This window comes from Acanthochromis polyacanthus, chromosome 22 (assembly GCF_021347895.1).
Source record: "Acanthochromis polyacanthus isolate Apoly-LR-REF ecotype Palm Island chromosome 22, KAUST_Apoly_ChrSc, whole genome shotgun sequence".
NCBI classification, from domain to species: domain Eukaryota; kingdom Metazoa; phylum Chordata; class Actinopteri; family Pomacentridae; genus Acanthochromis; species Acanthochromis polyacanthus.
In genome coordinates this window covers 5,576,967-5,600,449 of record NC_067134.1, presented here as the reverse complement: position 1 = coordinate 5,600,449, position 23,483 = coordinate 5,576,967, and the positions used below count along the sequence as shown (strand labels likewise).

Here is a 23,483-nt window from a genome sequence, read left to right as displayed (position 1 = left end):
TAAATCATTTCACGGTGAGAACTGATTAGGTGTGGATTTTTATTAGCATTTGTAATAAATGTAATCTCAGTATTATCCTGCAGTGGCCTCGGGTTATTTCCTGATATCGCAACGTCATGCCAGAAATTCATTAATTGGTGACTGATGTGCCATTTCTCAAAAGCTGAGTGACAAAGATAATGCTGCAAAGTCCCTTCTTGCTGATGTCATCTTTGAAATAGACCAGGCCCATGTAACCTAACACCTTGGTGGGAATGCACTCAGTCAAGCCGATTGTTTCTGCTCACATACAGTTTCTTGTGTGAGATAAGTATGGCCTGGCTGCAGAGAGAACAACAAGGCCTTAAAAGCGTGGATGAGACATCGACTGTCAACGCCTCCGTTTGTCAGATTCTTAACCAGATTCGTGCTCAAGCAGCGCCAAAGTTGACGAGAATGAACATTGTAAACAGCAGTGTGTACGTGTGGTGGCTTTCCAGTAAGATATGGTTTCTGATATCACATCATCCCAGACTAATATTCAGACTATTAGTCAGGATGTGATGAGCTGAGCTGGTGCCTGCTGTGATTCATGTAGCAGCTTCTGAATAGGCAGCATAAATGTTATGGCACAGAGGATGTGAGTCAGGACAGAGAGAATCCAGTTCACTGGGCCATTACTGCAGCTGAAAGGAAGAGGAGGAAGTTGGTTTGAAGATTTGTCACCATAAGATCTCTCTGTTTTAGAAAGGGGGTGGGTTCCTCTCAGGAATGTGAAAAGACCTGGGTGTTGGGAAGGTTTTTCCCCCTATAAATAAGACTAACTAGTCACAAGATTCAGTGTTTGAGGGACAGCTAGTTCTATAGTATGGACGCACAGAAGGCACAATGTTAATGTTCTGTTTGGATCACTTCATGTATTACATTAAGGTGATAGTTTTAAAAGTTCAATTAAAAAACCTTTAAAATCTGTATGTTTTTTTAAAGTAAAATAACAGCAAATATCTGTAATTTTTTAGTTTGAAATAAAAGTGCATTTTTACATTCACACATTATATAATAATAAATTATGATTTGTATAAAATATCATTTTTGTGTGTTTCTCTTTACAATCAACATGTAAATTAATACTTTTTTCTAGGATTTTACTGGAAATTATTGGTAGTTTAACAAAAAAAGTGAAGTTATGTAAAACAGTTTTAGAATATGTAGAATGTTTTTATTTTACAATTTAAAAATTGTGTAAGATAATAAAATGTTACATTTTTAGGATTTGGATATCTTTAAAATGTTGTTTTGTAGTTTTTGTGTGTTTTGTTGATTTCAATCATTTAATTCAGTAGGTACTATTTTACAGCCAAATGTTATAAAAGGACAAATCACAATTAAAAAAAACAAACTTTTGATGTGGACATTTTGCGCAGCCTGTTTTTCACAGTTAATATGTGAATTTTAAAAATAAATCTGGGATTTTTCCTCGTTATTATTTGTAATTCTGTAAAATGATTAACTATTGCAGTTTTTAAAAAAGTTTTTTAAAAATGTGTTTTTTCAGTGTATGGAATATTGGCTAATATGAAAACCAAAAATAGTGCAAAAACTTCCAGTCTTCACCACAGTTATTATTGAAAACCAGCATTATGAACTAAAGTGGCTGTTCAGTGGCTAAATCTGCATCATGCATGTGCTGAGCCACAGGTTTGTGCAGAGCAACAGGTCAATCAGAAAGCGACCCTCTTCTCTTTGTTGTCCCTCATCCTCCCAACATGCTCTGGTTGGTTCCTTATTTCACTTCAAATCTTTTGACTGCATCTAAAGTTCTGCTTAAAGTTCATTTGGGGCAGTTGTCCTACTCAGGCACTCATCAGCGGTGCTGGGAGGTGATACATCCATCTGCGCCTGTGACGGCCGCTAATCCTCGACAACTGTGCCCCTCTGGCACCGTATCCGTTGCACTGCTGGTTGTGTGATACAAGAGGCTCCCATCCTTTGTCCTTGAAATTGTTTGAATTAGCACAACGGCGGGGGCTGGGGTTGCAAACATCAGAGTTACTCAAAAGGATTGACAAAATCACATGAGCATGATAGCTTGGAGGTGGTAGACGTGTTTGACAGATAATCAGCAGTAAAATCGATACAAGTGACAGATATAGAATCAGTGCAGCCCTTTGAATGAGTCTAACTTTGGACCTCTGCTAGTGTGCTGTGCAGCACAGTGGGCAATGTTTGATCAGTGCTTTATGTCAGAACTGATCCCCTGTAGAAGATGGACTTGTAGTGTGTTTTTAAGGGATCACTTCTATTCAAATCTGGCCTAAGTTGCCTTATACCTTTATACCTTATTTACCTTTATGAAACATGTTTGCACTTTTATTCAAATCAAAATCAAATTAAATCAAGCTTTATTGTCATTTAGCTGTAAATACAGCAGAAGTGCACACAAGATGAGCGAATGTTTCTTCAGGATCCAGTTTGAAACAATTAAACTTTACAGTCGAGGAAAAAAACTTCACTTAATTTTAGTTCATGTTTTTCTACTTCATTTATCTTCAACATGCTAATTTTTCCCAGACAGAGCTATACAATGCCGTACTACACTATAAACATTTATAAAATGAACATTTAGTGAAAGTTTTGTGTTGGTGCACAATGTTGTATTATATTACACCACTAACACATCATTCTGGGACGTTAATGTTCATGCTTTTAATCTTGTTACTGCTTTAGAACTGCTAACTGCCTGATTTACTCTAAAGAAGCTTGTGTCTACATTTATTCACTTAAAGTCATTTTTTCTATTCCATTTATCCAGTGAATCCTTTTTAATAAGTCCTTAAAATGTGTTGTACTGTTTACCATTGATTTCTTTCTTTTATTTCAACTTTTTTTTAAAAATATTTTTATAAAGCTATTGTATTTTGACTGATGCACAACAACACAACAAGCCTTCAAAACGAATTTTTCACTTCCAGCACTCATTGCAGAACTCTCAAACCTGTTGTGCTTGTTGATCCATGATCCACTGAACAAATGCTCAGTAGGTGTGTGTGGCTGCATGTATGTGTGTGTGAGCTTAGATAAGCCATGTGAAATCACTTGTCCCACCACCAAACTTGCAGCATGTCCTAGTTGGACCTCCCAGCAGCCACTGACACTGTCACATTCTGTGACAAAGTGTTTAGTTGTGTCAGTTCAACCATCACAAACACTAAGCACACAACACTTCATGACCAGCACACAACACTTCATGACCAGCACACATGCGATGGCCAGGAATCAAACCCTGGTCAACTGCTTGGAAGGTAGCTATGCTCACCACTATACCACCATCGCTATGAAATGGACTGTTTTTGTGTGCTCTCAGGAGTTCAAACGGATAAGAGAAGTAGGTGCAGAGAAAAGGGAGGAAATGAACATCAGCCAGAAGCCCTGATCTCTGTCACGACACACAACATCTTAGTATTTTCTACAGCAAAACAACCTGATGAAAATTAAACTCAATCTTGAATCATTCTCAAAACAACTTCCACATAATGGGAAAGTGATATTGATGAGCCTATTGATTCCACATTCCCATGGTCTGCAGTCTTTTTTTGATAACTTTCTTTTCAGACTTTGGCTAGAGTCATTTTGTTGTTTATAGCCTGTTTTATATTTTGAACTGCTGGTATTGATTTCAGATTATCCTTTGGTGCACTGGAATTATACAGGGTAAACTAACTTTATTTTGTTCTGTTGTTGTGTTATAACTTAGTATTGTGTTTGATGATCTCTGTCAGATGAGAAGATGAGGTGGAGGACAGTGGAGGAAGTTCCATGGTGTAATGGTCATCACTCTGGGCTCTGGATCCTGGTGTCCCTGGACTTAATGGAGATGATAGGGGATGAAAAGTTGTGTGCATTTTTCTGACCACCAAGCCTGTCCTCCAGTACCCACCAACTTTAACCTCCACCAACAGGTGAGCAGAGACTCTGCTGACCTCAGGAGAGCTGCACGGCGCAACAGGGAGAGACGGAGCTCCAATATTTAAGTGATTAGATAAATGCGTAAAGCAAGGGTGGGAACACGACAGATGATTGTATGTGAAGCCAAATTTTGCGCTTTCATCACACAGAACAGAAAGCAGTAGCACAGGAGTTGTCATGGCCGAGTGGTTAAGGCGATGGACTAGAAATCCATTGGGGTCTCCCCGCGCAGGTTCAAATCCTGCTGACAACGTTCGACTCTTTTCCACAGTGGCAATCTATGAAATAAGAAGAGATGATGTTTAACTGATGATCTCATAATAAGCGTGTGAGAAAGTCCTGATTTGAATATCATGTCATTTCTGCACAGGCACTCACCTTTGATATAGAGGATGTGAGTGATGCTTTCAATTGTCATATGTTTCCTTCTACAGTGCATGTATGAGGCCCCAGCTTCAGACTCTGACATCTCCATCAGTGTACTTCTTCAAGAATTTAAACCCACCAGGACTATCCACATTACATTTAACTCTGCAAATAAACATTTTTCAGCCTGTTCAATGTTATAAATGTTGTGTTTGGCCGTTAAAGGAGGTTTTCCTCACATTTTGGTTTATTTTAACCCTTCCATGGTCTAAATTCTTTGAACAGATCTTGTGCTGTAATCAATGTCTAACTGAGTTTTTATTTTCATTGCAGTGGTTGATTTTTCCTGAACAAGATCAATGATTTTTTAATACATCTTTCTCCACTTTTATTTGCTCTACCTGTGGGTTTCAACTATTATAACTTTTTTTATTCAATAACACACTAATAACACACTTTGATCTTCATGTTTGTTTGCTTATTTGTTGAAAAGTGGGATTTAATTTTCCATGTTGGATAATCACAGCTTTTTTTATTTGGACAATATTTATCCTCTTCCATTGCAAAAATGAATTGTTAAAATGAAAATAGAAAAAAGATCTTTTGTAAAGCAGTAAAACTAATGTTTTTATTTTTGTTCTGATCTTTTTCTCGCCATTTTCAATTATATTCAATTAAAATATGCCCTGAAAGCAAATATAAAGAACTACAAAGACTGGAACAAAAAAATACATTTTTTTTTGTCGTGAAGACTCAGAAACAAAACTTCAAAATAATATTTTGTGTTTTAATTTATATCTGTTCTTATTATCACAGTCAGTGACCGAGTAAAACATGAACAAAATAAAGTTATAACTTGAACTTCTTTCAAACTGATTTTTCTCTGAACAATAAAAATAAAGTGTGAGGTCAAAGTGTGACGGTTAGATCAACATAAACTACTAATATCCTGTTGAAGCGCTATAGAAGCGTCAGAGCAGCAGATTGTAAAGTCTGGTCCAGATAAGGAGCTCTACAGTGAGGCTGACCGTCCATCATAGCTGTCTAACCTGGACCTCACATCTCTGAAACCGTTGGAGCTCATTTTTAATCAGCTTCATCTGGATAAACTGACCACACATTGGACGTTTTTACAACGACTTTCTCATCTCAAATCATCTGAAAACTACATTTTGTGTCACAATAACAGCAGTATTCCCAAAATACTTGTGTTTCCTCTGAAAGTTTCCTCCTCGGTCTTTGCTGCTGGTCTAAATGCATTCCGGGTTATTTGGTTCCAAATCCTCACTCGTCTGGTCTGATGATCCTCCATAATGTGGGCGGAGCCAGAACACATCCAGGTATTTCATTGGTTCTTGATCAGATGCTGCTTTGAACTGGATCAGTACTTGGTCTCTGACTGATGACGTTTTATAAGAACACCAGAACTTAAAGGGGAACTTCGTTTTTTTTTTTCAACCTGAGGTCTGTTTTCATTTGTCATTTCATACATGTGAGTGATGGAGAAATGAATTTTCGACACAGCTCCAGTATTTAGCCAGGCAAGCAGCTTCGCAGCTCAGCTAGCGAAAAGTGTGGGGCGTTTTCACGAGAAAACGTACGATTTCACGAGAAATTGCACGATAGCTCGCGTGATTTCGTAACGAGATTTGCTTTCTAGCATCCAGAGCTTTGGATACAGACCACAACAAATAGCAATCGCCAAGTAATGTGGAGGTTTTCATTCACTTCTCATCCGTTTTATGTTGTAAATACCAGCGGTATTTTCTCTTAAACTTTTTTGGAATTAAATGTAATCTAGATGGAAGATTTTCTGTGGAATTTAAGTGTTTTCTCAGTAGCATGACTGTTAGGAACCATTTTAGCTCCTGTTAGCACCTTTATTTATCCCATTGTGTGGTTTCCAGACTTTATGCTAAGCTAACTGGCTGCTGGCTGTAGATATGTGCTGTCAGTCTCATCTGTGAAACATTAGCATTACATTTTTTTAAAGATTGCTTAAGCACGGTTTTGAAAACAGGGCTCAGAATTTCAGATCACTACACACAATTAACACAACCAAACACACAATATGAACAACACCTCAGGTCCTGTGCAAAATAAAACATACCATTCAAACAAAACCTTATTATGTTACTACATGAAACACACACATTTCATGAGGATTAATTCTGTCTGAACCAGATACACACTGCTGTGTTTAACTTCAAAAACTTTTAGCAGTACCTCTCAGTGGTTAGATGACTGTCAGTGAAGTACACAGAGAAAGTACAAATACACAACATGGTAAATTCACCAAACACAACACCAGATCAGTGAAAAAGTCTCCTGTGACGATTAATGGCTGCTGGTTAGAGCTTTCATGTTTTCCTGAAGCAGAAGTTTAATTCAGTGTCACTCAAAGCCTGCTGAACCAGTCACATCATGATGTCTCCTGGCTTCGTTTCATGCAAATGATAATTCATTTCTTTTTTAAGGCCACCAATTATCCAAAATGGCCATCCCCAGCACATGAACACGGCAGCTCTTGTAGGTCAGTTGGTGTGCAGGTTAACAGGTTGGATCCAATTTTAGCAGACTTGAGCAGAAAACAGTCTACTGACGCAAACATGAACGTTCAAAAGTTTGGGGTCACTTAGAAATGTAAAACATGAAAACACAACTTTTGAACGGTGGTGCATGTAGATCTATAAAGTCCTCTCCAGTACTCGCTGCAGCTCAAGCACACCAGCTCACCTACGACCGCTCAAACACTGCGTTATGATTTCCATATCCTTCTGTACACTACCGTTCAAAAGTTTGGGGTCATCCAGACAATTCCATGTTCTCCATGAAAGCTCCCACTTTTATTCATGTGCTAACATAACTGCACAAGGGTTTTCTAATCATCAATGAGCCTTTCAACACCATTAGCTAACACAATGTAGCATTAGAACACAGGAGTGATGGTTGCTGGAAATGTTCCTCTGTACCCCTATGCAGATATTCCATTAAAAATCAGCCGTTTCCAGCTACAATAGTCATTTACCACATTAACAAGGTCTAGACTGGATTTATCATTTATTTAATGCTATCTTCATTGAAAAAACTGATTTCAAGAAAAAGGACATTTCTAAGTGACCTCAAACTTTTGAACAGTAGTGCATATTTATATGATGTCATTTTAAAAAAAATTAGACACGTAAGATGAAATAATATTGATGATAGCTCGTGTCCTTGTTCCTCTTTTAGCACACATCACACAGTATTACAATGAATAAGAACATTCAATCATCAAATACAATCATTTTCATAACAAGCTGCTGTGGAGGCAAAACCTTTTTGTTCTTTGCAATAACTCTTTTGTTCTTTTATTCAGAGGTCTAAAGGTACAGGTGACACAGAGTGCAAAGCAGTCTATGTGTCAAGTCAAACTGGAAGGAGCTGAAAACTCAAAGGAGAAGGACGACCCGGGCAAGATGGCGACGGGGACGGTCGTGTGGTAATTTTTCCCTGGTGAAACCCTGAATTAAATAAAACAGGACCAACTGCCAACCCAAAAACAGACTCCGTGACGACTAAAAAGACTGCGACGAACTTTGTTGTGCCTTAAAGCAGGTGAATTCTGCAGCATTTATAGACTTTAAAGACTCATGAATGCTAACGCTAAAGTAGCTAATGCTAATGCTAAAGTAGCTAACGCGCTCATTTCCCACGACTACTGTGCTCTCGACGCCATGGATTCGGATGTCAAACGATTGAGAAACGCCCTTGCTTCGCCTGGAAAGACTCCACAGCCCCCAAAGAAGGTAAAAACTAACAACGATGCCTCTGATGCCAACCCGGGTTCTGCCTCCATTGCAGATGTCTTAAAAGCTATCCACTCTCAGTCCAGTGAGATCCAAGCTCTGCATGCTCTCATCATTGGCATGAAGTCAGACCTCCAACAAAACACCATTGCCATAGCAAACATCAACAAATCTCTTGAATTTAATTCTGCTGAAATACAAGAATGCAAAGAGAAAAACAAACAGCTGCAAAATGAAGTGAATGTCCTTAAAGAGAAAAATGATGTGCTGGAAAAAAAGGTAACGGTGTTGGAAGAAAAAGTGTCTGATGCTGAAAGAAAAAATGGGATTCATCCTGGATACTGTACATCATCTTGGACGACCCAACACCACCCACCCAAGGCAGATCATCATGCAATTCACTATGAGGATCTACAGAGACGAGCTGTGGAAGGTGACGTACAACAACAAAATCTGCAAAGAGCGCGGCTTCTCATTTGCCCAAGACTTTTCCAAAGATGTGCTGGAAGCAAGAGCGGCGGTGTGGCCTAAAGTTGATGCTGCCAAGAGAAGAGGAGACAAGGTTGTGTATCGTGGTCGGTATGCATACATCAATGGTCAGAGAGTCACACCATGATGTTTCCTGGTCCTGAAGGTTCATACAAAAAATGTTTACACTCAGGGTTTTGCCACTCTTTGTTACTGTTGGTAACTTATCTGTGAACTTCTGAACAATTAAGCTCCTTTTTGTTTGCTTGTTTTAAAGCTGTTGTTTTTTTCATGGTTGAACTTAAAAGCTCGCTTTCTTTTTTATCTGTGAATGCAAGGGGTCTGAGAGACTTGACAAAACGTAAAAGTCTGTTTTTATTCTGCAAAGGGAAAAAAGCACAAATCTTTTTGTTGCAGGAAACACACTCAAAAGAAGAAGACAGTAAATTTTGGACTCAACAATGGGGTGACAAAACTTTTTTCAGTCACGGCACTTCTAAATCAGCAGGTGCAGCTATTCTCCTCAAAAACTTCCCTGGTCAGATAATATATAATGTGGCAGATGAAAATGGTCGTTGGCTGATTCTTATTGCAATTATTGACAATGTGAAAATAATTGTGGTAAATATATATGGTTCTAATAACATCAGTGAGAACAGGCGTTTACTTGATGAATTAACATTCCATCTAGATGATCTTAAAGTATCACACGCTACTGAAAATGTAATAATAGGAGGAGATCTTAACTTAGTTAATGTGATTTCTTAGATAGATTCCCGTCTAGATATACTTCTAGCCATCCTAATATCATATTTAATAATTTTTGTAGTGGTTTAAGTCTCACCGATGCATGGAGGTATCTTAATCCTGGAGTAACTCAATTTTCCTGGTTTGGTTCAAACTACAACTCGAAATCGAGAATTGATAACTGGTTGATTTCTAATACCTTACTATGTTACAACATCAAGTCTACTATTTCAGCAGCTCCTTTAACTGATCACAGTGTGTTGATCCTCAGGGCCAGTGACCCCCTGATTAACTTACTCAGCTGTCAGGGAATCACCGGACCAGCTCTCCATCCTTCGGGTCCGGTTCTACTGCCCCCTGAGATCTTACTCAGAGGGATGCTGCAGAACTGTTAAGCTGGTTGACGAGGAAAATTCGCCTAGCTGTCTCACTGCCTTCATCCAGATGCCTATCCCTGCTTCCTCTGATAATTAATTTAACCGAGTAGCCACTTCGGTAAAGTTAAATTTAACCACCAGACACACCTGTTAACGGCAGCTTTTCCTCTCATAGATCTGGCACTTGGTAAGTTGCTAGGTTAATTCAGAGGTTATGGACATATAGACAACCTCTAGGATATGTTTATACTGGGCCAACCTGGCCCCTATGATTAGGTAACCTTTCAGAACCTTTGCTATTGTTATGCACGCAGTAATCTGACTTTTTACATCCAGAGCTAGATGTATAAGTATTCATTCAGGGATAAAAATAGCACTTGCAATTTGTTGTCTTTAATTGCAGAATGCTTTATTAATATATTTTAGCAGGGCAAAAGCATAGCCAATAAATCATCAGACAGTTAATCAAACATCGCTATTCTTTCAGTTGTTTAACACGACTCATTAGTGGAACTATGCTTTCATAAAAGAGAAGTAATATTCACCCAGATTACATAATTTGGAGGGAGAGCAGTCACGGTGTGGCCACACCCGGCTGCTCACCTGAGACCCGCCGGGGCCCAGGGGGAAGTGGACGGGGGTCCGACCAGATTTAGATCTGCATATATCCATTTTTGTTGTTTGGTCCAGTATTCCTCACATGGAAAATAGAGTTCAGTAATGTTCCTTCAGACAGCATTATTTCCAGATCACAGTTCAGTAATCCTCCAACACTGCAGGAAACGCAGTACTTTGGTCCATAATTCCAATAGAACAGTTATTCCTTTGCAGATCATGTTGAATTCCCTGTCAGAGTTACGTGGTAATCATCCCCTGTGCTCAGACTGATGTCTGGATTGCACCCAGGCAGATACCCGCAACGATCTCCCAACTTGCATCTCGATCAGATGTAATTTATAGTTTACTGTATCCTTACCCCCTCCCAACTCACACACTTGCCCCATACACTGACCGCATGATCACCTCCACTTTTAAGGAACTGAAACTATCTGTTTTGGACTGTCCAGACAGCCCATCTTGCCCCCCCTGATCTCTCCTGTCTGCAACTCAGCACAGGCTCCTGATCAGGAAATGGAAAAGCGGATGTCAGCCTCTAACTGTCGCTGGCATCCCATTGTGCAATACAATGTGTACAGACTTATTAAAAAAACTCAATCTATTTTGAGTCTAGAGACCTTTACTGTGAACACTTGACCCTAGTTCACTTAACTCGTGACTTCTCACCTCAATACAAAGTTAAAACCCTCTTATCTTAACAGTAGTCAAATCAAAACTCTTAAAAGCATTCCCATTTCATAAAGCATAAGTTCCTCTTTTTAGTCAAATCTATCAAAAACATCAGTTTTCACAGTGAGTCACGCTTCTGACCTCTACACTGTTTCAACATTAAAGAATGTAAGAATAGACACTTGGTTAGTTCACACTCATTCATTAGGTTATGGCATAATCTGATCCTAAATCACAGGTTAGAACATCACAATGTTCCCTTATTTAGCTGTTGTTCTGTCAGAGTCTCCCCTTTGTGGCTGATTCTGGGATCTCATATCTCCATGCTTCACAACACCCCCTTCTATGAGATCCCAGTCAGCCCCTATAAATGGCTGGTTTTGGGATCCCATATCTCCATGCTTCACAACAAGTGTCATCTCTCTACATGTTGAATCAAAAACTAAAATCTTTTCAAACAAATTTTGGAAATTTAATTCAAGTTTGCTCAAAAATGATGAATATTGTCAAATGATAAAATCACTTATAAGTGAAATTGAATCTTTCCACTCCAGCTAAAAAGTGGGAATTCCTCAAATTCAAAATTCGTGAAGCTTCTATTTCTTTCAGCAAAAAACACAAAAAAGAACTTGATCAAAAAGAATTAAACATTATAAATCAACTAAACAGTCTTTGCAGCAAACAAATGTTGAGTGAAGATGATAAACAAACAATATTAAAATTACAGTCAAATTTAGATGAAATCTACACTCACAAAGCTCAAGGAGCATTTATTAGATCTCGTGCAAAGTGGATAGAAGAAGGTGAGAAGAATTCAGCTTATTTCTGTGGATTAGAAAAAAACAGGCAGGAAAAAAACAATGTGAAATCTTTGTTAATCAACAACAAAGAAATTAGTGATAATAAATTAATATCAATTGAAACCTACAAATTTTACAGCAATCTCTATTGTTCAAAATTCTCTAAATCTGATTGTGAAACGTTTCTACAGAATGTTGCTCAGCATATTCCAAAAATTGATGAGAAATACAGAGACACCTGTGATGGACCCATCACAATTGCTGAACTTGATGCTGTAATCAACCGATTAGCACTTAACAAAGCTCCTGGTTCAGACGGCCTCACAGCAAACTTTTACAGACACTTCTGGATGGAAATAAGAGAATTGCTGTTCAATGTTTTTCTAGAAATTTTCGAAACTTGCTCTCTCCCAACTACAATGAGACATGGTGTTATAGTTTCTATTCCAAAACCCAATAAAGACCCTAGAATTATAGATAATAGAAGACCCATTACGCTCAGGAACTCTGATTACAAACTTCTAACTTATATTTTTGCATCAAGGCTACAATCAGCACTTTCAAGTGTAATTTCTGAAACACAATCTGGTTTTATGAAAGGAAGATCAATACATAATAATATAAGGTTGGTTATGGACTTAATTGAATATTGTAATCTAATCCAAGACGATGGCTTTATTTTCTTTTTGGACTTTTACAAAGCCTTCGATTCGGTGGAACATCCATTTATTCTTACTGCACTGGAGCGTTTTGGTTTTGGTCTTAAATTTAGAAATTTGGTTTGTGGCCTGTATGAAAACATAAATAGCTGTGTTCTTCTTCCAAATGGTTCTACTCCAAGCTTTAAGGTTGATGTTGGTATCCCGCAAGGTTGCCCAATTTCTCCCTACTTATTTCTTCTGGTTACTGAGATCTTATCCATTTATATTAAACAAAGCGATGATATTCAAAAACTTAATGTACTGGGTACAGAAATTGTGATCAGCCAATTAGCGGATGACACAACATTATTTTTAAAAAATAAGGAACAGTTCCCAAAAGTAATTGAAAAAATTGGAAAATTCTCTAAAGCTTCAGGATTACGTTTAAACATTAAGAAGTGTGAAATTTTTTCTCTTCATGACACCACTACAAAAGAAATATGTGGCATACCTGTGAAATCAGAGATCAAATATCTTGGTATCCAACTCAGTAAAGACAAAAAAATATGTCAAACTATCAACATTGAGACAAAACTCAAGGAATGTAAAACCAAACTCAACATGTGGCTCCAAAGCGATTTATCAATATTAGGTCGTATATATCTAACAAAGATGGAGAGCTTGTCAAGGTGCATTTACCTCTTTACTCAAATGCTGTTTCTTCAAATTCAATTAAATCAATAAACCAAATTAATTTTAATTTCATCTGGCGTAATAAACCACATTATCTGAAAAAAAGCCATATGGTCAAAGATACAAATGAAGGTGGCCTAAAAATGATTGATTTAGAATGCCTTAATGGTACATTGAAGATAAATTGGCTTAAATCTTGGCTCAAAAATCAGAGCTCCCTATGGTACTGTATCCCTAACTACATTTTTAAAAAACTGGGTGGTCTAAATCTTTTGCTGGTTTGTGACTTCGAAATTAGTAAGCTTCCTATATCCTTATCAGAGTTCCACAAGCAAATCTTACTGTATTGGAAAATGTTATATGTTCACAACTTCTCTCCACATTTAACAGTAATTTGGAACAACCGATATGTTCTTCATCGTAACAAATCCTTTTATTATGATGACTGGTATAAAAAGAATATTTGGTCAATATTACATCTTATGGACGATGAAGGAAATTTACTAGATTATGAACATTTCTGTGCAAAATACAACTTCACCCCCCCTTTCTTAGATTTTATGCGTTTACGTAGTGCTCTTCCCAAAGAATTTATCTTTTTATCCAAAATTACCTTGCTCATCAAAAAACACAAGTTAATCTCACTTCTCCCATGATTCATGGAATATCTATTATAGATAAAAAATGTAGTAACTCTCTTATTAGAAAATGTTTTGCAGATGAATTATTTCCTGAGGTACAAAATAAAAATGATATTCTTTCCAAATTTGATAAAAAGACCATTTCAATATTGAGAACAATGTATTTATCCTTTCCAGTTGCTCCTAAGGTCAAGGAAACACACTTCAAAATTATGAACAACATCTATCCTTCTAAAGAGTTACTTAGAATTCGTTTTAATATACAAGAAAACAGTTGTACATTTTGTAATGTTGATATAGAAACAACAGACCATCTTTTCTTTCACTGTGTGACAGTACAAAAGTTTTGGGAAGATTTACAGAAATGGATAAAAGAAATATTTCCTTCATCACCATCCTGTTTCTCAAGAGATGATATAACATTTGGTATCCTGTTAAATAACAAAAAAGAAGAACTCTGTATTAATGTGATTTTATGTATAGCTAAATTCTGTATTCACAAAAGCAAATGTCAGAAATGCTCACCCAGCTTTTCCTTTTTCAAAAATGAACTTAAATTGTATTTAAAATCGTTGAAATGTATGAAAGGTCCTAAAGCCATGAAATTATTTTCTTATATAGGTGATACCCCACTGGACTCAAGTCAACAACAAAATGACTCCCTTTGAACTAAAAACTGAATTTATTGTTCCGGACTCATACCCTTGCACAATTTGTTGCACTATTGTTTATTTTTTGTCTAATTATCTAATTATTGTTTACCTACTTTATTTTATTACCTCTTGACTTTGTTCCCATTTTAAGAGTTTTTCATGTTTTTCCTTCCAAAGCCATGGTTGTTAAATTGTACAAGTTTATTGTGTATTGTTAATAAAATAAAATAAAAAATAAAAAATATAAAAAAAAACTCAAAGGAGAAGCATTTACGCACAGGTCCTACACTCAGCTGGGGCGGAAACAATCTGCGGCTGCAGGTTTACCACCGGCGGCAAAAAAAGGGGACACACGCAGCACTGAGGAGGAACTGAGAATGAATGACCGAGTTCAAACAAAGTGTCCGTGAGTTTCTGTTGGGAAAGGATCAAGATCTGCGGCAAACTGTGCAGGATTGCCTTCATCTCCAAAATCCGGGTTGCAGCCGGTAAGAGCAGAATTCTGGAGACTCTAAAAGACTGTTTAAGCTGCCGATGTGTGCCACTGCAGTATGTGTTAGCATTAGCATTAGCATTAGCATTAGCCACGGAGATCAGCCACGAGCGGCTTGCTGTAAACTTTGTCTGTTTACCAATAATTTTCGTGTGTTTTGTAATTGTTCAGTTGAAAATAAGATTGCAGGCTAATTGGTGCTAATTAGAGGGTTCCAGCTAAGACCAGTGAATTCATCCTGTTTGTAATGGTGGGTTTTTACGATGCCCTTTATTTATTTATTGGATCTGGAAAGGATTGGACTTTAAAAGCACTTTATGCACTTTAAATACTTTTAAAACCATGAAGTAAAAAGTATAAAATAGTTTTAAAAAATGCTCAGAGTAATTTGTTAAACTGTGATTCAAAATCAACTCTTTCAAATGCAGATAAATTCATGTGTGGTATAGTATTGGGTTGAATATTGCTCATGCCATGATTTGTCGCTTCAGTTTATGTGGTGTTAAGGTTGACAAACATAAATTGAGTGGAGCAGCATTTGCCAATGTGGTGAAAATGTCCATGAGGAATGGTTGTTACTATTTGCTGAATACAATGATGTGAACATTGTCCTTTTGTGTTCTGAAAGCAACTGTCTGATTGATGAGTGGAGTCCTGCTCAAACCCTGGGTAGATGATCATCATTTTTCAAGTGGGGAAACTGCACAAACTCTGAGAAAAATCATCAATGAGAATCGCCTGTCATTGAAAGTGGGAGGACACTTGACGCTATGGGAGAGTGCAAAGAACAGAGAGTGAGAGCTGCCTTTAAACAGAACACTGAGCAGTAAAATACATTCACTAACTTACAGCATGAACAGTTTTCTACCAGCAGTCCTGTCTTGAATCACCTGCAGTAGCATCTTTAGGTTCTCTTTATTCTCTTTTTCCATGTCTGTTTTCTGTCTGTGTTCCTTATTTTTAACAGTTTAAGTTCATTTGTATCAGCTTTAGGTGAAACTGAAAAGAGCTAAAAGTGAACTATTGAGTTGAAATGTGTCCTCTGTGTTGGCTGATGAACATATGGGACACTCTGACACTTGTGTATAGAGTGGTATCCTAATGAAGATGTGTTTGATGTGACAGGTGATTGGCAGGAGGAGGAGAGTCTGACGGAGGAGCAGAGGAATGTTGGCAGCCATTTAGTCTGAGCTCAACAACGGAGGAAACATGGATTCTTCACAAAAAGTGAGAAACATACCACTGTAACATTATTATCATGAATTTGTTGTTTAAAATGTGTAAAGTTGCTCCAGTTGGTTAGATGGGCCGACCAAAGCCAGGTGACGTTGGCTGGAGAGATGTAGCTCTGCAGAAGCAGCTGTACTGAGGATATAATGGTGGACTGCTAGGAAGCTGCTTGTTTTTTGTTTGAGGCTGAACTAGCTGCTGATCATACTTTCTGAAAATGTCTTACATGGTGATGAAGATAAGTGACAGAAGAAAAGTCTTGTTTTTCAAGCAAGTTGTTGAGGAAGGTAAAGAGCAGCATTTTCTTTGGTAGAGAATAATACTTTTGAGCATTGTGAGTTTACCAGCCTTTTCCTTCTCATGAAATTCAGACAGTTGAACCCAGAAGTTTACTTACACTGTATAAACCACACAAACCCTTTTTTTAATTTACACGATCTGACATTAATTCTGGCAATGCTTCTCCTGTTTTATGTCGGTTAAGATGACCAAAATTATCTTTAAATGCCAGAATAATGAAAGAGAGATTTTTTTAAAAAAAGAATTTTTATTACTTTCTTCACAATCAGAAGTTTGCATAAACTAAGATTGCTATGCCTTCAAGATGATGATGTCCTGACTTTGAAAGCTTTTGATAGATTAAGATGTATTTTCAGGCACACCTCAAACACACTGCTTCCTTGTGTGACGACATTAGAAAATCTAAAGAAATCAGCCAAGACATCAGGAAGACACTTGTGGGCCTCCACAGGTGTGGTTCATCCTTGGGTGCAATTTCCAGATTGCTGTGGTTTGACGTTTATCTGTCCAAACAATTACATGCACAGATCAACACCATGGGAATGACTGAAGCAAGGCAAAGTGCAGAACATCAGAGTGAAAGTTTGTCACACTCTGCAGGGATGTCTGGAGGTTACTGACTGGGACGTGTTTAAGGAGTCCTCAGCTGATATTGATGAACCGAGTGATGTTGTGAGCAGCTGGGTCACGTACTGTGAAACCAGTGTTATTCCTGAAAAAACTGCTAAACTATATCCAAACACTAAGCCATGGGTTTCTAAGAAGCTTAAAGAGCTACTGTACAGAAAGAAAACAGTCTTCAGAGAAGGAAATGTGTCACCCGCCGAGTGTTTTCTTTTTTTGGATTTGGAATGGAAAATGACTAGATTCATAATATTGCAAAGGTTTTGTACTTGGTTCTTAACGATCAGGTGGAGCACCTTGTCAGCAACGGTAATACACAGAGGGCGAGAAAACCAGATGCCGGTGGCAAACAATCATTTAATTACAAAATGAATTCTTCTCCTACAATACAGGTTAAACTCCTACGTTACACTCCTCGGGCCTGCAGCCAGCAGGGGAAACAGTCAAACACAACTTCAGGGTCTCAATAAAAACTGCTCAAAGCTAAAATCCTTGTTAAAGTCCACCCTTTAAGTCATTCCAGGGGTGGTAGGATACGGAGCACACGGTTCAGCAGTCCCGGGGTTCAGCCCTCATCTTCCTCAGCCTGGCTCGTGTCCGGGGGAAACCACCTGCAAGACACAGACCCACTGCCAGTATGGAAGCCTCTTATCAACCCACTCCAGGGGATATAGCCACACCAGAACGTTACTGGAAAGCCCCAAAGGGATACTCACACCCGAGGCAGAGCTAATTGCCCTGCCGCTGCGAGTATGTCGCGTCGTAACGTTCTGGTTTCCTCTCGGCTTCGTCTCGGAGTTACTCAGTGCCTCCGTTTTCAAGCTCGTGCTCCGTCCACTTGTCCACCCCTTCCAAGTTTCCTTCCAAGCTCACATTATTAACTCACACCATTTCGGCTCTCCTTCCAGGCGCCTCTCTCCTTCTGGACGCGCTCTCCCGCCGGATGCCCTCTCGTTCCAGGCGCCCTCTCGTTCCAGGCGGACGCTCTCTCCCGCCGGACGCGCCCCGTTGTTGTCCTCCGCAGCTCGTATATAGTTCTCTCCACCGCCTTCAAGCCTCTATCCTTGCCGCCCATTGGCTCCTGTAGGGAGGAAGGGAGAACCTGGCAGGTGCAATCTATTGCCTCGTCAGAGGCGTTCACGGGCAGTGGGACACTCAAAAATTAACAAGTGATGGAGAAATGAATTTTCGACATACTTCCAGTATTTAGCCAGGCAGGCAGCTTAGCAGCTCGGCTAGCGAAAAGTATTGGGGCAGCTGGCCCCCCCATGTCAAAGTCCGCCCTAACGTGCTTTTGCCCCACACTGACCGCCTCAGATAGTCTCAATGAGTGTCCCACAACATACTAGAGATGAGAAGTGAACGAAAACCTCCACATTACCTGGCGATCGCTGTTTGTTGTGGTCTGTATCCAAATCTCAGGACGCCAGAAAGCAAATCTCGTTCCGAAATCGCGTGATTGCGCAAGCTCTTGCGCGATTTCGAAACGAGATTTGCTTTCTAAAAAAATGAGTGTGCTGTTGACACATTTCTAGGTTTCTAATGACAAAGCTGCTAGCATGTCTGCAGATTCTTGATCTTGTTTCAGCCTCATGTCCAACTACATGGAATTGAGACTTTTCGGTTCAATTTTTTTCATGATTGCTCTTCCATCACTGCCTCTGTTTTTATCTTTGTCTTTTGCTACAGAAATGTAAACACAGCAATGGAGTGAGATGTGGGACCTCTGAGGAGGATAAGGATGGTTCGGCAACAACGGCAAAAAGAGATGAATCACTCAGTTGTGAGCAATGTGGCACAACAAAAAAGCTAAGAATTCACAAACGTATTCACACTGTGGAGAAACCATTCAGCTGTGATCAATGTGGAAAGGCTTTTACTAAGAAGAGTCACTTAAAAAGCCATCAACTCATTCACAGTGGAGTTAAACCATTCAGCTGTGATCAGTGTGGAAAGGCTTTTACTAAGAAGAGTAATCTAACAAGTCATCAACTCATTCACAGTGGAGTGAAATTGTTCGGCTGTGATCAGTGTGAAAAGGCTTTTACTCACAAGAGAATGTTAATAGGTCATCAACTCATTCACAGTGGAGTTAAACCATTCAGCTGTGATCAGTGTGGAAATGTTTTTACTGAAAAGAGTCACTTAAGAAGACATCAACTCATTCACAGTGGAGTTAAACCATTCCGCTGTGATCAGTGTGGAAAGGCTTTTACTGAAAAGAATCACTTAAGAAGACATCAACTTATTCACAGTACAGTTAAACCATTCAGCTGTGATCAGTGTGGAAAGACTTTTACTACCAAGCCTCTGTTACGAAGTCATCAACTCATTCACATTGGAGCGAAATTGTTCGGCTGTGATCAGTGTGGAAAGGCTTTTACTCACAAGACAAGGTTAAGAGATCATCAACTCATTCACAGTGAAGTTAAACCATTCAGCTGTGATCAGTGTGGAAAGGCTTTTACTCGGAAGAGTAACTTAAGAAGACATCAACTCATTCACAGTGGAGTTAAACCATTCAACTGTGATCAGTGTGTGAAAACATTTACTCAACATGAACGGTTGTTGATCCATCAATGCCCCCATTCTGGTAGAAAGCGGTACCACTGTGACTCCTGTGAAAAAACTTTCAAACACCAACAGAGCTTAAAATGTCACCAACGCATCCACACTGGACATGATGTGTATGTGTGTGATCACTGTGGCAAACCATTTGTACTTTACTCACAGTTAAAAGCTCATGAAGTGACCCACACTGGGGTTAAACCATACCTTTGCGACCAGTGTGGGAAACGCTACAGCTACAATGCAAACCTCAAAGTTCACCAATGTGTCCACACTGGGGAGAGACCATACAGATGTGATGAGTGTAAGAAGACTTTTACAACTTTGGGTTCCCTGAAACAACACCAGCAGATCCACACCAGAAAGAAAGCATTCAATCAGTGTCACAGTGAGGTATGTAAAGATTGGTCTGAGTCACAGTGTACACACAATTCTGTATTGGATAATTTTTGATATTGCTGCAAAATTGTTTCAAAAATGTTTTGTTCTGTTAACACATTATCAGCTATCGTTCAGTCTAACCTGTATTGGTTTTGATACAGAAATCTGGTCCAGGTTAATCTGGGGATGTAGGTTAGATTAGGAATTCTGATGTAATCAGTTAACTGAATGTTAAATTCCAACAGGTAAAAGTGTCTTCAGATGTCATTTGGGGTGCTGTCTATCTCGGGCAAGGCATCAGTTCTTCAATGCTGCAGGAAACACTGACGTTCTCTGTGTGTTTGTTTTCCAAGCAGAACGGAACAGATGGACAAAACCCTCAGACTTGTCAGCACTCTGCCAATGGTGAACAGTGCTGCTTTGACCAGTCTGGACCAATGTCCAGCCAACAGGGAACCCTACAATGACACCAGCGTATGCACATTGGACACAGACTGAACCTCTGCCAAGAAGATTTGTCCATGCAGGGTTCAGTAAAAGTTCATGAAGTCCTCCACAAACTTAAAGTCCTTGAGATCCGGCTTCACAGAATTCAGGTCTAATTTCTTGTTTAGTGTCTTCGTTGCTTCGTTGCAAAATCCATTAAGAGGAAAGCTGTCGTTAACAGACGTGACTGGTAAATTAATTATACCATTCAAAGTGGTTACTCAGTTATTATCAGTGGTAGAGGGATAGACGTCTGGATGGTGGCAGTGAGCAGCAGGGTGAATTTATTAACCCTATCTATCTATCTATCTATGAAGAATCTCTAATATTGAACAAGTAGATCAACTAATCTCTGATTATGTATGAGCTGAAATATAAAAAAACATGAAGTGTTGGATGAAAAGTCCAATCTTTGAAAGCTGACATGTAGTTTAGAATAATTTCTTTGTAAATTAGCTGCATCCAGTCATTAGCATGACATTGGCATCATGGAACCATGACCACATATATGTGTCTGGAGATGGTGGCGTTTTTATAACGGCACATTTTCATGCTTTGACAGATAAAGTGAGGGATAAAAGTTTTCAGGCACCCTGAAAATTTTTACACATCTTAAAGATTATCATGAAATATTTAAGTCTTTTTTTGTGTGTGTTTCTAAGGGTGTGGCTGCATCAGAAAGACACAAACTTGACGAGCCCTCAGTAGAGGCCAGAACCACGCCCTCTACTGGCGAAAATCCTGTCCTCCCTATACAAATGATGCAATATGTATCAGTTTTGATCATGCTACATATATCCCTTCCTACTTGATCTGCTGACCTGTAACTCCACAAGTGAGCAGGGGACCTTAGACTAATCTTCAGTGTAAAGTTTGATTATCCTGACTTCAGCACTTGCAGAGATATCTGACCGGACATACCTCGCCACATACCTACATACATACATACTTACCCAGCCAGCCAGCCACATACCGAAGCGAATGCAGTAACCCCACTGACGTTCGTCAGGCGTGGTTAATGATATTTATTTGGTTTGTTGTTTACAAAGAAAACTAACAAAACTAAATTCTACCAAATTTCTCATTTTATGGAACCAGTCAATTTTCAGTTTTTAATGTATTTTTTTGGATGTGTTTAGTTTTATGATTGTACCAAAATAAATGACTCTTGAAGACCTCAAAGTGATTCTTAATGCAGTATTTCACAAATGTATGGGATGTCCAAAAACTTTTTTCCACTGCTGTATTTAACAGCAATCTGATCTGCTGATGTTAACAAGACAAACAAGTGAAGGTTTCAGGCTTTTATCTAGAATTGCTCTTGGGATATTCATCTTCAAACAGCCTCAAATTTCAATGTGAGAAAATAAAAATGAGTGAAACTGGATCTACAGTCCACTGAAAAACCTCTAAGAAAGTATCTGACATACTGAGCTAATATTTCATAGATACCATTAGAAATATCCATAGTTTATGATTTTAAAAAGTTTTTGAAACGGAGTTCCACTGTTGAAAAACCTCAATCTCTGATTCCAGCATCAGTGCTCCATTGTTGCAGTTGTAACGTTGTCTTTCAGATGGTCCTAACACAGGCCACAACTGCTCTGGAAACAACACTCATGTTCTTGTTTGGAACAGTTTCTCAGTAGAAATTACACAGCAATGTCCAAGTTCTCAGCGGCTCCAGTAAGGAAGAGACTTAATGTGAGGAAAAGCATCCTTTGACTTCTTGCTGGAGGTTTTTCTTGTCAGAAATTGTCTTCCAGTGAGGGACTTCTGACACTCTGTTCACTTTTCTTGCCCTCTAATATTGTTAAAACACAAGAATCAATGTTTTGCTTCAAATCACATTGTATTTGCATGTAGCTCTGTGTTTTCTGCTCCAGGAATTGGGTGATGTGTGCGACCCAGCACCCACAGCTGGTTGGGTGTCATGTGGCTCTGCGTTCTGATTGGATGATTGTCCAACCACTGCCACAAGTATGAAGGTCATCCTGCAGGTGTGGCAGGAACACGTAGTGGAAACACAATAGGGCTGAATCCCAAACCGCCCCCTACACACTATCCCTACACACTACCCCTCCGTTTGCGCGTTCCCCCGGAGGGTCCTCCATATTAAGGGCCGTCCCAAACCGCGTCGTGCGCAGGGATAGTGGACTGTTCAGCCCTTAAATAGCGAGTCTGCATCGATGCTCACTCTGGACAACTTTTTCAGGAAGTGCAACGTCGAAATGGAGGAGGAAACAAACATATTGATCAAGTTCCACATGCGTCCATTATTTCTCCCACGCCTTTTTCACACTGACAGAACATCACAAAAAGAGTGGTGAAAAAAGATAAAACAAAAGAAACAAATCTTCTCTGCTGATGTTTGATTTAATTGTGCACCCCCTGACACCTTAAAATTTGAACACAACTGACAGAATTCATTTATTCATTCATTTGTTGGATTTGAAATGCCAGGTAATAGGATTGGAAAACATGTGGGATGACTTCAAATTATTTGAAGCAGAATGTAGCCCCTACATCATTGTCTGCAACCTGTGCCACAGCGCTACAGCCATGCACAGGAGGCGTCTTTGTGTTACCATGGCGATGACGTCTTCCGTTTTCCGGTGAGGCGACAGGGCGTCCCATTCCTGACGATCGTATTTATACCCTCCCCTTCAATTAAAGTGTCCTCCACAGCTGCGAGTGTGACTTCTTTTGGAGTGACACTCGGTAGTGGAGGGGGAGTGTGTAGGGGGCGGTTTGGGACGAAGCCTTGGTGTGTTCATCTGGCCATGCTGAGGAATCCCTCTGCTTTAAGCTCGTGGAGAACATCATAGTAGGTGCTGGTTACTGCCCCCTACAGGTCTCTACACAGTCCTTAATCCTGGAGAATTAGAAAACCACGAAAAAATATATTTTAACTTCATATAATAAAAAATTAACTTACACTCAGCTTCTCACATGACTAATTAACCCTGTCCTGTGGGTCACAATTGACTCATTT

The 23,483-nt window shown here is 39.1% G+C and overlaps 3 protein-coding genes and 1 non-coding gene across 18 annotated transcripts in view; 3 read left to right on the top strand and 1 right to left on the bottom strand.

Moving 5' to 3' along the window:
• LOC127532029 (zinc finger protein 239-like) overlaps positions 1–23,483 on the bottom strand; it is an 81,033-nt gene that overhangs the window by 14,248 nt on the left and 43,302 nt on the right. The gene's annotated exons all lie outside the window — the stretch shown is intronic.
• LOC127531977 (gastrula zinc finger protein XlCGF57.1-like) overlaps positions 1–23,483 on the top strand; it is a 154,745-nt gene that overhangs the window by 95,919 nt on the left and 35,343 nt on the right. For both annotated transcript variants that reach the window (XR_007939212.1, XM_051942762.1), the window contains exon 2: positions 16,025–16,126. Coding sequence is in view for 1 of the 2 variants with exons in the window: in XM_051942762.1 (XP_051798722.1) it covers positions 16,109–16,126 (18 nt within the window). In the remaining variant the exon portion in view is untranslated. The remainder of the gene's footprint in view (positions 1–16,024; positions 16,127–23,483) is intronic.
• LOC127531960 (gastrula zinc finger protein XlCGF26.1-like) overlaps positions 1–23,483 on the top strand; it is a 100,346-nt gene that overhangs the window by 41,520 nt on the left and 35,343 nt on the right. The window lies entirely within an intron of this gene.
• trnas-aga (transfer RNA serine (anticodon AGA)) lies at positions 4,117–4,198 on the top strand. Its single transcript has one exon. It is a non-coding gene; the product is annotated as a tRNA-Ser (tRNA).